The 14,781-nt window shown below is 45.6% G+C and overlaps 1 protein-coding gene across 3 annotated transcripts in view; it reads left to right on the forward strand.

Moving 5' to 3' along the window:
• The window catches only part of TAF5L (TATA-box binding protein associated factor 5 like), a 353,159-nt gene that overhangs the window by 41,597 nt on the left and 296,781 nt on the right, over positions 1-14,781 (forward strand). The window contains exon 2 of one of the 3 annotated variants that reach the window (XM_069607429.1): positions 13,180-13,268. The exons of the other annotated variants lie outside the window; for them this stretch is intronic. Within the exon in view, the coding sequence (XP_069463530.1) occupies positions 13,190-13,268 (79 nt within the window). The 5' untranslated portion in view covers positions 13,180-13,189. The remainder of the gene's footprint in view (positions 1-13,179; positions 13,269-14,781) is intronic. 3 annotated transcript variants of the gene reach the window in all.

The raw sequence follows: 14,781 nt of genomic DNA on the forward strand, positions 1-14,781 counted from the left end.
GGTATCTAGCGTGAGCCTCGTGCCGTTCGGGATAAGTCTCCCTTACTAATCTTCCCTTCCTTGTCGTTTGTTCCAATTCCGGATTTTCCTCAAGAGACTTCTGCTGGATTCTTCTACACCAGTCATAAGGTCAGTGTGTGAATTAATGCCAAATACTGTTCTATCATAGAGAGTCGATTTGGGGCAATTTCTTATGATACTTTATTTTGTTCTAGGCTGACTTCCTATACTTTACCCACACCCTTTCCAGTGATCCATCTCTCTCCCTGTTTCATCAGTCAGAGAGTCGTATCATTTGGACGGTCTAAACTTGACTTCACAACTATCAAATCGTGTGAACAGGGATCCGGAAGACCCTACCATCTGTATCCTTTTGAGTACCGTATCCTTTTCAGTCAATACTTTGGTGCTTTATGACACTAACAGACAGTACTACAGCAATGTATTACCTGAACAAACGGGAGGGCACTCTCCCTCTACAGGGCTATCCAAGCTGTCCCAAAACATTTGGATATGGGCTCTGACACAAGATGTTTCTGTTGTCCCAACACGTTCTAGGGGAACTCAATCTTCTGGCAGACGTGCTCAGCAGAGATTTTCCTCTTCCAGAAGAATACGAATGGCGCCTGCACGAAGACATTGTATCCAACGTCTTTGCAGAATGGGGCTTCCCAGAGATTGACTTGTTTGCAACTCAGGAGAACGCCCAATGCCAAGATTACGCTTCCAGGTACCCCCAGAACCGCTCCAAGGGGAATGGTCTCTGGATAGCATGGGCAGGGAAATTTGTATACGCTTTTCCCCCAGGCTCCCTTTCTCAACAGGATGGTGCACAAAATGCACTAGGAACCAGTTACCATGATACTGGTGGCCCCCGTGTGGGCCCGCCAACCCTTGTTCGCTCATCTGATGGAAATGTCCCTCTCCCCACCAACTACCCTGCCCGTACAACATGCTGTCTCAGGACAGAGGGGAGACCCTACACCCATGACCACAAACTCTGAACTTAGCAGCCTGGCTCCTGAGGTCAGAGTTTGGACACCTGCAGCTCCCTTAGAGGTGTATGGACATACCCTGGGAAGCTAGAAAACCTAGCACACGTTATTGCTATGCCAGCAAATGGAAACGTTTTGTCATCTGGTGTAATTCCAAGGGCGCCAATCCCATCGATTGCTCACCCACACACATTGTGCTGTATTTTACCCATCTTTTATACCCTGGGTTGGTCTTCAATTCCCTAAAGGTTCATCTGGCTGCTTTCAGCTTACACCACACCACATCACAAAAAAGGTGTAGTGCTGGAAGATACCAGTGATAAAGGCCTTTACGGAAGGGCTTAAGAGGATTTATCCTCCCATATCTCACCCAGCTCATGGGTGGGACCTAAATTTGCTTTTGACCAGGCTCATGGGAGCTCCCTTTGAGCCAATGCATAAAGCAAGTCTAAAAGACCTGATTTATAAAACTGCCTTCCTAGTGGCTATCACTTCGATTAGAAGGGTTAGCGAACTACAGGCACTTTCTGTTCTAGACCCTTTTGTTACAGTCCACAGGGATATGGTAGTTCTACGCACTCACCTCAGATTTGCTCCTAAATTCATCTTGAAGTTCCATGTGAACCAATCGATTGAACTACCTACCTTTTTTTCAGAATCCTACTAGCATGGCCGAAAGAAGCCTACAAACACTCGACGTGCTCAGGGCAGTCATGTTCTACCTGGAAAGAACTAAACCACTGAGGAAAACCAATTTTTCGTTTCAGTGGCAGCTGGTGGAAAAGGGATCCTGTCTCTAAATTAGCTATCTCAAGGTGGATTGTTTCTCTCTTGCTAAGAGAGAACTGCCCTTTAAGCCTAGAGCACATTCTACTCTGGGCACTGGGGCATTCATTGCAAATGTTCCCCATGAGTCCATTTGCAAAGTTGAACCTGGAGTTCTGTACACACCTTTACAAAACACTATTGCCGAGACACTCCTTCTAGGTCTGATTCTTAGGTGGGACAAGCAGTATTAAGACATCTTTTCTCTACCGTTCCTTCTCACAACCCACCTCCAACTCCGGGTACTACTCGCTAGTCTATGCACAGCATATGATTCTAAGCAGATTAACACGCATCAGAAGACATGCATTACTTACCGTAATAGTATTTCTGATGATTGCATCTGCTTAGATTCACATGCGCCCCACCTCCCCGCTTGGGGTGGAAGGAACATAGACATCTTACTACTTCTCTCTTCTTCATGTACTCACTCACAGTAGCCTTGGGCTCCCTCACGGCAGAAAAGATGCAATCGGAGGGACCTCGGCGAGTGAGGGATTTTGGGTACACTACAAGTCACGATAGGGATAGTGTTACAGACACGCCTATGCCGACGTCCCCTTTCGGTCCTCGAAAGACAAGATGTAATACTCTGTGGTTACCACTGGATGTCGGACCATATGCACAGCATGTGAATATAAGCAGATAAAATCATCAGAAATGCTATTACGGTAAGTAATGCATGCCTTCCCGTACTGATGGTCTCAAGGACTTATTAGTTTCCCCATAACAAATGAGCTAAAGGCAGGGGACGTGAAACTGAAGGCTTTACTTCCCCATAAAAAGTTACAACCGGTTAAAAAACAGCGCAAAAAGAAAGGGAGTCCATAGAAACTGTTAAGGGAAAGTTGCAAAAAGAGAAATCTTTCCTAACATCTGGTTATGGCATGGTGGCTAGTGGTGTTACGCAGAAACCTGTGCAGTTCCCTCTGGGACCACTGAAAAAGATTTAAGACTACAGGTGTTTGGCAGTAAACCCACTTGGTAGCGGTATGTACCACACAGATTCACTTGGTAGCTGTGGCTGAGCAGTCAGACTTCCTCAAGAAGAGTTAGGCAGTATACAGAGTATTCACAATAGGTCAAAAGAACTTAGTAGAACAAGTAAACACTGACCAGAGCTTGGTGTAAAAGAGATATAATTATTTATTTAAAACCACATCTAGTAAAACACACAGGCACTAATATTAAGCAGTTCCAAAACACGGTCACTAAAAGCTATACACTCTCTTAAAAGAATCTTAGGCAATTCTTTGGTAAAGCCCCACTTATTTTCAGACAGCGGTGAACGCTTAACGCAGATGGCACTCTAATAATTTGTTTTAAAAAGGGAGAGAAAAGCAGACCTAAATTGAAACAGATCCCAACACTTTCACAAGAACACAATAAGAGGGGAAGGCAAAAAAAAAAGTGAAGTGAGTCCAGAAGGCCGCATCCACTTTAAGAGGATCAGAAGGAAATGTGTCCAAGGTCACACTGTTGTAGTGCACAAAAGTCTTGAAAAGGTTCAAAAAGAGTTGGACCAAAGAAAGGGACCAGTTAGAGGGCCAGCCCAGTCCAGAAGGTTAAGGGATTATTATTACCTTGTAACAATCTTTAGAAAGGGAGGCCTGGCTGACACGGTACCTTAAAGGGGTGACAATACTCCAGCGGGGCCAGTTGTTCCTGGCAGCGGATGCAAGTCGGTGCTTCGTCCGGGGGAAGAGAGGATCTTGTCGGGGAGGAAGACAGGAGTCCGTTGCACTGCCAGGGAAGAAACCAACCGCGGAGTGCTCGCGGTCCAGTGGTAAGTGGCTATCCGGTTGCCGGGGTGCTTGGCACAGGCTATTCGACCGCAAGACGTCCTGGGATGCGAGGAAAAGAAGGTAAACTGGTTGTGCCCACCAGTCAGGGGAAGAAGCCTCTCCAGCCGGGAGATCTTGTCTGTCGTAGGGAAGTGGTGAGTCGGTTCCGCAGGGCTCCACCGGTGGTGTCGTCATGGTAGGTTGGCTCAGCTTCTCCCTCGTCAGATTCTCGGATCCTGTGGCGACTTCTGAAGTTCCAGTCCCTAAAGCCCTGCTTTTATGCAGCACACCCCCATTCACTCAGCCTAGCTGTCAATCAAACAAGCTAAGTGGTGAGCCGGCCGGCTCACCACTTGGGCCAATCACACGAGAGTGTGACTTGAGTTACCAAGGTAACTCAGTCCAGGGTGCCTAATCCCCCTCCCACACACCCTGTGGCACCCAGACAGAGTGGCACCACCTTTGGAGGCTTCTGTGGAGAAGTCCACCAAAAAGTGGAACAAAGGGCTCGACTTAGGTTGGAGTCACAGAAGAGAACACAAACGCCATTTTAGAATCGAGTCCTGGCAAAAAATACCAACCAGCGAATTAATATTAAATAAATAAACCGGCGGTATTTTCGAGGCTATGAGAATTAAATAATTAAAGTTGGTAGCCTCGAACAATGGGAAAATCCCATAGGGATATATTCGCGGTCGAATATAAAAAGTAGTATCCACTGCCACCAGCCAAAACTCGATCAGGGGGGACTGAGACGTGCCCCCTCGACTAACAGACCCCGGGGCAATCGAATCGCCCTGACCAGTACGTCCACAATATGTTTTGTACCGGTTTCTGTTAATAATTTGGCACTAGTAAAGCCAATGGTGACTTTACATGCCGTGGGAGACAGTAGTCAGTCCCAGGGTATGGAGTCTATGGTGGGGTGTCACTATGACACCCCTGTGTCACTGCACGGAGGGTGCTGTGTGACACACATAGTAAAAACACATGAGACCCTATGGGGTAAAGGACCCCATAGCCCATAAAACACAAACAGTCAAAGGAACACCATAAATCATGTCCAAGAGTGGGAGAAAGAGTCTCACTCTTGGCAGGAGAAAAAAACAAACTCCAGAAATCCGGCAAAGCTGCTGGGGGACTCACTGGGTTAGGAAATTCAGCCTAAAGAGAGAATTCTCCCTAACAAGTGGGATCACACAATTATACAGCTAAGGCATTTGGATGTAATATTGGTGTCCGCTTTAAGAGTTGACTCAGTCTTGATGGCACTGGTGCATATTTGCTGCCACGGGTAGCTCTCTGCCACAACCATGTAGGACCCTGCCCTGGATGCTGCTCCGATCCTTGTGTAGAAGGCCGACGCCTACCTCCGGGACACGGGACCCATTCCCAGGAGGTCCCCTGAGAATGGGTGCTTCAAAGAAAGTCCCGATCTAACAAAGGCCCTCTCACGCCAGGGTGCTGATCTCTGGAGTCCTTTTTGAAGTAGGCCGATATGGGAACTCTATGTAGTTAGAGTATAGAAACGACACACACAGGTGCCCACCAATAGCTTCCGGGAGCTGGGAAGGTAAAAATGCAAAGAAACAAAGGTATCCCAAAGTGTGGTATACTCCCGTCACCTGCATACAATCGAACTGAAAAATCTGTCGGAATGTTATACAATGAATAAACGAGAAACTTAAAAACTTAGAAATATTACAATGAACATTTGTTAAAGTGAAATCGGGTTCCTTTTAATCAACATAACATGAACAAATAAAATGAAGAGGAGCTCTATGCATTTGGGTACAACTCTCTTACTCTGGAACAAATAGTTCAAGTATCTGTCAGTAGTAAAGAAAACTACTTGGACTGAGAAGAGTCATATCATCCGAGGAGACATTTTAGGAGGAATGTCTAGTTTTAGCTACTAGATATGAACAGAGAGGCTACCCAGATGAGGTAATGCTAAAGGCCACAAAGAGTGTTGCACCATTCTGGACACAGTTTGTTGATTCCCCTCACACCCAAATCTGCCTCAACGCTTTTTCTATTTTTGATTAAGTGCTCAAGCCATAGCCACCATATAACGAGATTACTGAGGAGGAATTTGATAGAAATGGCCCACTTCTTGCAAGACTTTTTCCAGATTCCCTGATGATTTCTTATAAAAGTGGTAGGAATTTCTGTGACCCACTGGTAAGAGCAGAAAAGACACCACCATCAGAACGGCCACTACTTGAGAAACCAAAATCCAGTACATATCCCTGCTTGAGTTGTAGCAACTGTAACAATGTGATGAAGGGAGAATTTGAAACACATCCTCGAACAGAGGCCAGGATTAAGCTATAATATTATGCAATTTATGATCTATGCTGCCCTTGCGTATACAAATAGAAAGGTCAAAGATGGGTGGAATGGATTGGCCATCAGGGGGCGCAGAGATGTGGTGGTCCCTCTGTGCAGCTCCTCTCCCCCCTCATCCCCCCCACCAAGCCTGCTGGGGATTAGAGCCACCCCCCCCCTGAGCCAGCCCCCCAAGGTGCTCAGAAATTGGACAGGTGGCGAGAGAAGAGCACTGGGTGCAATCCAGCCACTCATAGCCCACAGGAAAGCAAAGGGCAGCCCGAGGCAGTGGCGCCACGGCAAGCCCAGCCCCTGAGAAACTCACGAGTTCCAGGCAGTGGGCACCGGGACACTGGGGTAGATTTGAGGCCCTTGGTGAAGCAGCCACCACATAAGGTCCAGCTGTCCCGACCAGCCAGGGTCTGACGCTGGTGAGCCCCCAGCGACACAGAAGAAGGAAGTAGGGGCCCCCGGACATCCCGCTTTGTGAAAAAGAGGTGAGGAGATCTGTGCGGGGTCGGCATTGGACCGGCCTGGGATGGCGAGGAAGAGCAACCCCCCTGGGAAGTGACTGTGCGGGGGGTTGAGGAGGCTAAGGAGATAACTGGAGGAAGGACAGAATGGACTGATATCTGCGATGGTGTCCAGTCATTCATTCGAAAACAAGAGGATCGAATGCAATGCATTATAGTCAAAAGGACCGGAAAAAAAAGACTGACCTTTTATTAATGTCTGTATTTTATTATTTAATTTTTTTGGGGGGGGTTTGGTTTAGGTGAAATAAATGGTTTATGGCCAAAAATCAGGGGTTGGGGGGGCCCCCAAAAAAAAGCGTTCAGTCTTTTCGTTTTCAGTTCATTTGACTCTAATGTATTGCATTTCGACCCCTTTGTATTTGATTCTTCACCCACAACCCTCTGCGATACCACGGGTCAAAGCTCCACAAGGAGCCCTGTTGGTCAACAACCTACAGGGGGGACTCACACTTGCTCTTGTGCAAGTCCAGCCTTCCCCATGAGGGAGTCCATACTATGCTGGGGTCACCCGAACTCCCCCAACCTTGATCCACTGTTAAACCCACGCGCCTGGAGACGTAGGCGAAGGGTCCCGCATACCGGGTGCCCCTCCTACCCTGGAAAACACAAAAAGGCCCTGTAACCTCTGGCTTCGGCCCGAGAGGCAGCCTGGAGCAAATCAGATGGGGATTGCGGGGTGAAGGCACCCCCACCCCCGAGGGTCCGTGGTGTCCCAACTCCAGGGGAAAGACCGGCAGAGCAGAGGTGAGTGTCTTGGCAGTATCCTACACAAAGGCACCTCAGCAATAACCTCCCCCATGGGTAGGCGTCCCTACCCCTGAGAGAACTTTCTTGGGTACCCTGCACCCATGACCTGGGCGTCTGTCATCCAAAAGTACCAATACGCGCCCAACGTCCATCAGACAACATTACCACCACCCCCCCTCATTGCAGATGACCACGGAGGAACCACATTCCATGAAGGACATGGCAGCCTTATGTGAGGGTTCAGAGCAGACATCGGTAAAAGATTAGACCGGCTTTACAAGAAAGTGGACGACATGGATGACAGAATTCAAGGCCTGGAGGCAAATCCATCTTCGACTGACATTTTAGAAACCCAAATTGTCACGAGCATTTCAGAGCTGGAAAGCAATGTGCCTTGAAAATGGACAACTTTTAGAACTGGGAATGTCGGTGTAACCGAAGAATCTTTGGTTTTCTGGGGAGAGAGGGCGAAACTCAAAGTGGCATAGTCAAAGCAATAAACAATGTGATTAAGAAGATATTTAATGACAACACAACCATTCCCACCATTGATGGAGCACGCAGTGCCGGAGGGGGCTCAAGAGGCCCACGGTCGGTACTGGCTAAAATCCACTACTATACTGAGAAAATGAAAATTCTGGACATAGCAAAGGCCCAGTGGAATGGGAAGCATCCACAATTACAATATTCCAGGATTTATCCGCTTTCACGCTGACCAGGTGGAGACTCTGCGGCCCCATAACGAAGTGGCTCAATGCCAAGGGGGTGAGATATAGGTGAGGTTTTCCCTTCTCGCCGTCCTTTGAACTAGACTGTTTCAAGTACAGACTTGCAACAGAAGAATACCTCAACCGTCACACAGGAGACTCTTGGTGAGGCAGCTCCAGGCCCCTCGCAGAGCGCTCAAGACAACCCTACAAGCAGGGCCCAGACGATTAAGGCACCGGCAGACAGATGCAGAGTCAGAGGCCAACGTAAATTCAAGAAACTGAACACGGAATCCCCTAAGTAACCAGGAAGGGGAACAGAGTTGATAATCCCAGCACAGTGCTGTGGGGAGGGGAAGCACTTGTGTGCTCTAGCCGGTGAGCAGCAAAGGTTTCGTCCACCTCCAACAGTGTTAGCCAAAGATGACCGATCTGGTGTAAAAGTTTGGCGCTGCCTTACTTTGTGCTAATAATCGGGGTGACAGAGCAAGGGGAGAAGAGGGGGTTCGGGGAAGGGGGGGGGCTTAGAGGTGGCATTAAGTTGAAATGGAATCCCAGTGGTAAGATAGCTCTTCGCGGTTTGGCCCTGCAATGTTATGTGTATCGCCAGGAGTCCAAACACAGGGGGGGGGGGGTTTATGTAGGTTTGTCCATATGATTAATGGTATTCTACGGAAAGTCTGGAATTATAGGTAAACAAAGGATTGGTTGAAAGTGCAAGATTGGTACTTGACTCGTGTAAATCGGGGGAGATTCATTGAGAACTTTACGAAACGTAATGTCCAGTATGGATAATTTATTGGCAATGGGTCAGTTGAACGTCATTCGGCTAACACCCCTGAGCAAGGACAGAATCTGTGAGTTTAACCGCTTGAAGCTGCGCTACCTATTTACAGCCATCCCAACGGCCCTTCCAGACCCCTTCTTCGCAGACTTTAATACGATGATCAATACATTCATCTGGAGAGGAAAGAAACCCAGAATCTAAAGATCCACCCTAACCCTATCTGAGAGTGGGGCAGTTTCCCAAAATTGGAAGGGCAAGGCCCTACCCTCCAAAAAAAGAGTGGATGTACAAGCTGTGGGACATTTCTATATATGAAAAGTTGTCTGCGTTGATTAATGACTGCATGGAAACATTTGATGTAGACTGGGTTACTCTTCCTCCTGAAGTGGGGTAGTGACGGCCCAGGACGCCAGCCTCTGGTGGGCTATTCGCTCTGATATTGTCATGGTCATGAAGTCGGGGGCACAGGCATGCAGGGGTTGCATGCACAGGAGAACTGGGTGGACAGTGTACTGGCACCTTTGGCACCAGGCTCATGAACAAAAGTAAACGAGAACATCCATTTAACACCAAAAAGCTTTTATTATGGACAAAGCACTTCAGATGCATTAATCTTGGCACTTCAGATGCATTAACCTTGAACATTCCATCCAGAGTTCAAGTGTATTCTTGGGTGTGGCTGCTAATGGATTGCCTTTGCACGTGCTCACTCTCTAGGAGTGGCAGGGTGTGGCTGGTAAGCCGGCCCTAATGGGCGTGCCCATGATCTCGGCTATATAAGCTGCCCCGATGCTCAAGACAAATGCTTTGCGTTATTCTGCACTTGCAAGCAGCGTAACGCTCAGTCACCTGAGGTCAGACTTGCACTTGAAGATCCTTCTTCCTGGACATCCTGCCAGCATACTTACCAACTGGGGGAAGCTGTTCTTACCTGTACATCTCTTTGGCGAACCAAGTATTCATCTTTACACTTTCCGGAACGCCGAAATCTTCATCTTGGCACCGCAGCATGACACGCCCCATCGTCGACAGCATCGCCTGCAAGGAAAAACAGAAGACCAGGTTAGGCTTCGAAAAAACAGTTTAAGGTACGCTTCGCCATACTTTGTGCTTTCCTTAAACCATCACTTACCTGCTTTCCAACATTGCGGTAGCATCCATCTTCCATACGGCCGCGTCTCACGTCTTAAAGCTGCATTGAGGCCGCATTTCCATCTAAGGGAAGAAAACAGAAGAGAGACATTCTTGCGGGCATAAATAGGAGCAACATATAAAGACATTAAACAGAACAAACAGCATCACAAGCGCTCAAAGACTTACCAATCATAAGGAGAAGCATAGTCGCAGCTGGACTGGACTAATCCTTAGCAGGGATCAGTGAAGCAACTAGATCCCATTCGACACGCCCCTGCCAGAAGTAGCAGGGCGGAGAGCTTATCTTCCATAATTCACAGGAGCAGTATTGCCACGTACCACCGCCCACAGCTATTCTACTGAGGGAGAGGCCTGAAGGGGGTGATTCAAGTTCAGGGAGGACTGCAACCGTGCCCTGCCTCTGTAGAGACCAGGTGAGTGTAACAGATATTGTACCTTACATCTCCCTTTGTCCCTAACAATGGGATTATAACGATCCCTTGCCGCCAAACAAAATAAGCTTTTATTTCCTTCCGAGTTGGAACCATATGTACTTGATGTTGTATCCCAACAAGTAGATCGTTCAGCATTAGGTGGGAGCGTGGGGGACAAGTTCTGGAAATTCCAGGTTGTGTTTGTCCTACGAAAATGCAAATAAAAACAAAAGTTTAAAAAAGAATGGGTGGAATGAACATAGGAGCAGCATGCACACTAAAAATGTGAAGTCGCCAGTGTTCAGGTGTTCCATTGAACACAGGCCTAAAATTGCTCAATTGAGTTGTGTAGTTTTAGAGGTGGTCCATAAGGCAGCAAGAGAGGGTGACTTCAGCAATAGACTATCACAGCGAGAGTTTTGTTGGATAGACAAACTGGGCTATTTACGGCCTAATGGGATGAACAAGTTTTATCTGGGGTATTTTTGTAAATATGCCATCTTTGTAAGTCAATTAGACCAACTGGGTAATTAGTAGTCTTTCAGTTCACTTCACATCAGAAACGCATGTGATGTTATATGTCCAATTGAATCTGTGTATCTAATGTTCATGGATGTTGTACGTCATAAGTATTCTCTTCCTTTGATGGATCTATTATGCATCGCAACCTAGTTTAGACCAGATATTTGCCATAGAGTTTGGTCTTGTGGATTCAGATAATCTTATAAGCGAATGTATCTGTTTAATTGAATTGTAAAGACTTGTGGCCTCTCTATTCTGTTCATTGACTGTGTTGCTATATTAAGCATGCCATTCGATAAAAGGCGCGGGTACCGTTCTCTTGTAACATCTTGTTCACGCAAAAATGCTAATAAAAAGTTATTTTTAAAAAATCCACCCTGTTCATTTTTCAATGAGTAAAATGTACTCTGTGGTTAGTAGTAACAACCATGTTGGATTTAATATATGTGTACAATGACAAATATTATGTTTATTGATGATTCGTGTCACAAGAATTATCGCCTCCTTGATGGACCTAATATTGGCATATTTATGTACCAGAACTCCGCTAATATACACACTTCTGGGATAGGCATAGGTACCTTGCTTTTTCTTGACTATTAATATCAATCTCTGTATACATCTAACTCTAAATAACGAACTTTATGGTTGACAGGAACAAGGGAAAGATGTATTGTTCTGTATCTTAGTTTCTGACATCTCCCTCGGGCTGTTCCTTAACGTGATTGCTTAAATGTATATGTTGAAGGCTAATTTGTACAAATAATATACATGCGCACCCATTGTTTATCACAAAATAGAATGTACCATATGAAGATGTTTATACTTCTATACATGGGGATTTCTCTTTAATGTTTGGTTGGGGATTAAACTGATTGGCTCATTCGTGAGCTTTTCCCTCTACAGTGGTCATGTGGAAGGGCACATTAGGATCGGTCCTATACTTTTATTTTCAATTCAAACGGGTGTTCAGTGTTGCACAGCCCAGTTCTCCAGATATGATTCTGAAGTGGCAGTATTTTACTCCCTATTAAAGCTGTGAGCAAAATGATTTTTAGGGAGTAAAAATGTAAATCCAATTCCCAATGGGAGTATTTTATAAGAGTAAAAATGTTTTAACTGGACCTTTTTTTTTCTTTTTTTTTTTGTTGTTGTAATTTTTCTTTTGCATCTAGGTATTCATAAACATAAAAAAAGTACACGTTTACTACCTCCGATCAGGCAGTAATAACTGTCGTTTTATTTTTGTGGCACTGTGCCCTACTGGTCAAAACCTATCCATGGATCGGAGTGGAGGAAAGCAGGAGCACAAGGTCCTACGTGTCAGTTTCCAGTCTTTTTATTGGGAGTTTTTTTTTCTGCCTATTTTTATTTTGTGCGAGTAGTTGCCTATTTTCACATAGGAAAAGTGGCCGATCCACCCCTCATCGATGGGGTTGGTACAGCCCATCTTTCATACACTCTGATAATCTGCCTGTTTATATGGTCTTTTACTACTTCAAGATGGTGGATAGTTTACATAGGATTTGACACTGGTCTTCATGTAGATCACATGCCATTTGAATGAATCTGCTTATTTGTGAGCTTTCCACTCTAAAGTAGAGTTTCGGTTGAATGGCATGGTAGGATTGGACTATTTACTTATACTTTTTATTTTCAATCGTAGCAGGTATTCAGTGTTATACAGCGCGTCTTTTCTGCTTGTTGTATGGTCTTTTACCATTTCAAGACTGTGAACAGTTTACATAGGGTCTGACAAGGGAGGTCATATGACGTCTGAATGAATGCTGGGAAGGCTCTGTAAAAAGCTGCCATTTGTATTACCATACATGGATTGGTGGCATTGTATGGAGCAGGATGCTGACTTTACCATTTGAAGTTGACTGTAATGATTGCTTGAAAAGTGGTAAGTGTATTGTTTATCCTTTCTACGTTTTTTTCTTTTTTGTTGTTGTTATACTTAGAATTTTGTCATTCATTAAGTCTATTTCAACCTAAAGGTTGTTGAGGACTACTACTTATGCACAGCTGAATTTCGAAATTGTCCATCTGATCTACTTGCATTACAATTTTGATGGGGTATATCCACATGTGATTATTTTGCAAGTTAGTACTTACAGACCTCACTTAATTTTCAGGTTGTTAGTGATTATGGTGAAATTTGGATCTAGCCTCATTACTTTTTTGACTCCCATTGAGGAGGTATGTCTTGGTCAACTTTCATTCTTTTAATATTTGACATGTGCTTTGTGAACGTTACCAGAGTGTCCTCTATTGTTTTTCTTTTCTTATTTACAGACTTATTGTTTTTGAAAAAAACAGAAATGGCTGAGATTAAATAAGTGATTTAATATTCACTTTCTTACTCTCTTCATAGGAGTATATCTATGATGAATTTGGACAGCTTATTCCTCTTAGCTCTTGTGTATATAAGGTGCATTATCAGAATGTGTACTGTTTGCTCAGGTAAATCCCATTATAATTTCTTTTATTAACAAAAATATTGTACCAGGATGAAACTTATTTATTTTTAACATTACTGTTATCTTTACTATTGAAAGAAACTTGAACTATTTGCTCCTGTTAATTAAAAGGACCTTTATTTCACTTGAAAACATTTCTGTTGTAATATTTTATCAATTTCTCCTTTATTCTTTGTATTACTTTCTGGCTGATTTTTCAGTGCAATGGTGTGCAGGGGATAGGAGCATGCCACACTTTGGAATACCTTTTTGTTTGTAGTCTGAGTATCCCAGGGGAGAGGTTAAGTCCAATGGAGGGGTTACATCATCTTGAATTCGACTAGGGTTCCCGAAACTTCCTACCAGCCCCCCATGTCTTGAAGACAAAGTATGACATCAGGACTCTTGTTAAGGCACCCTGGATTGGACCCCTGACAACTCTAGCATTTTGCCTTTATTAGAGTGGGAAGAACCTTGCCCTTAGTTGGTTTATCTTTGGAATTAAAGATCAGAAGGATTCGCCCGGCATTCTGTTAGGCATACAGTCTATTTCAAGGTCCTCTGCCATAGTTTTGAAGACCGAAATATCCAAGGAAGCCTAACATCTTCTCAGCCATGTCAGGGGGGGGGGGACATTTGGGGTGACACTGCTGTGGACCAACACCGCTCTGCTGCCTGTGCACTGGAACCAGGATCCGATTGACTGGAGGTGTAGGTCCACATGTAGGTGCCAGACCAGCTTTCTGGAGTTGAAGTGTGGGACAAAGGGATTGCATTTTCTGCAGAGCTCCTGCACTGAGCAACCCAGAATTCCAGAAGCTGTACCAGAACCCTGGTTAAGTCTTCGAAGTGCCTTGATCTGGCTCAACCACAGTGTGCTCATTTAAAGCCGCTACAGGACCCACAGTACTGCTTTTGGCACTTGGAGAATTTAAAATCTCTTACCTGCTTCTTCGAGCGATCTCAACTCGGACTCAACCCTGTGACGTGCATCACTGCCATGACTTGAATGCGGACTTGCTGCTGTGGTTGCACCGAACTCGCTGCATCCAGAGTGCTGTCTGAACCCGACCTGAAAGTTGACCGACCTACTGAAAACCATCAACTTGCCCATGCTGAATGCGACTTGACCTAGCAGACAGAATTCCAACGCTACAGCCTACTCATTCTACAGAGGCTGCCCCGCCCCCTCTTGAAGCCGACTCGCTGCTGGAACAGGGGGAATCTGCCTTCTCAGTGACTCGACTGCAGGAAAGCAATGAGGTTCTGCTCATGGGTCTCGAGCACCCTGGACAAATCATGAAGGTATTTGCAATTATCCTGTCCCTCTTGCCTGCCTTAAAGGGCCATAGTGATGTATAAGAGCAATTTGTGTCATGATTCCTGCCCCTCATGTCCCCAGCCATCCAAGATGTCAGGCTGCAGCCAGGCGACGATCACCTACATGGCCTTCAAGGGACTCTCCATCCCTCCAAAGACCCACTTGGAGTCAGACTTGGCGCTTGTGGCACCAGACT

Source organism: Ambystoma mexicanum, chromosome 4q, assembly GCF_040938575.1.
Source record: "Ambystoma mexicanum isolate Mex_15411 chromosome 4q, UKY_AmexF1_1, whole genome shotgun sequence".
Taxonomy (NCBI): Eukaryota; Metazoa; Chordata; class Amphibia; order Caudata; family Ambystomatidae; genus Ambystoma; species Ambystoma mexicanum.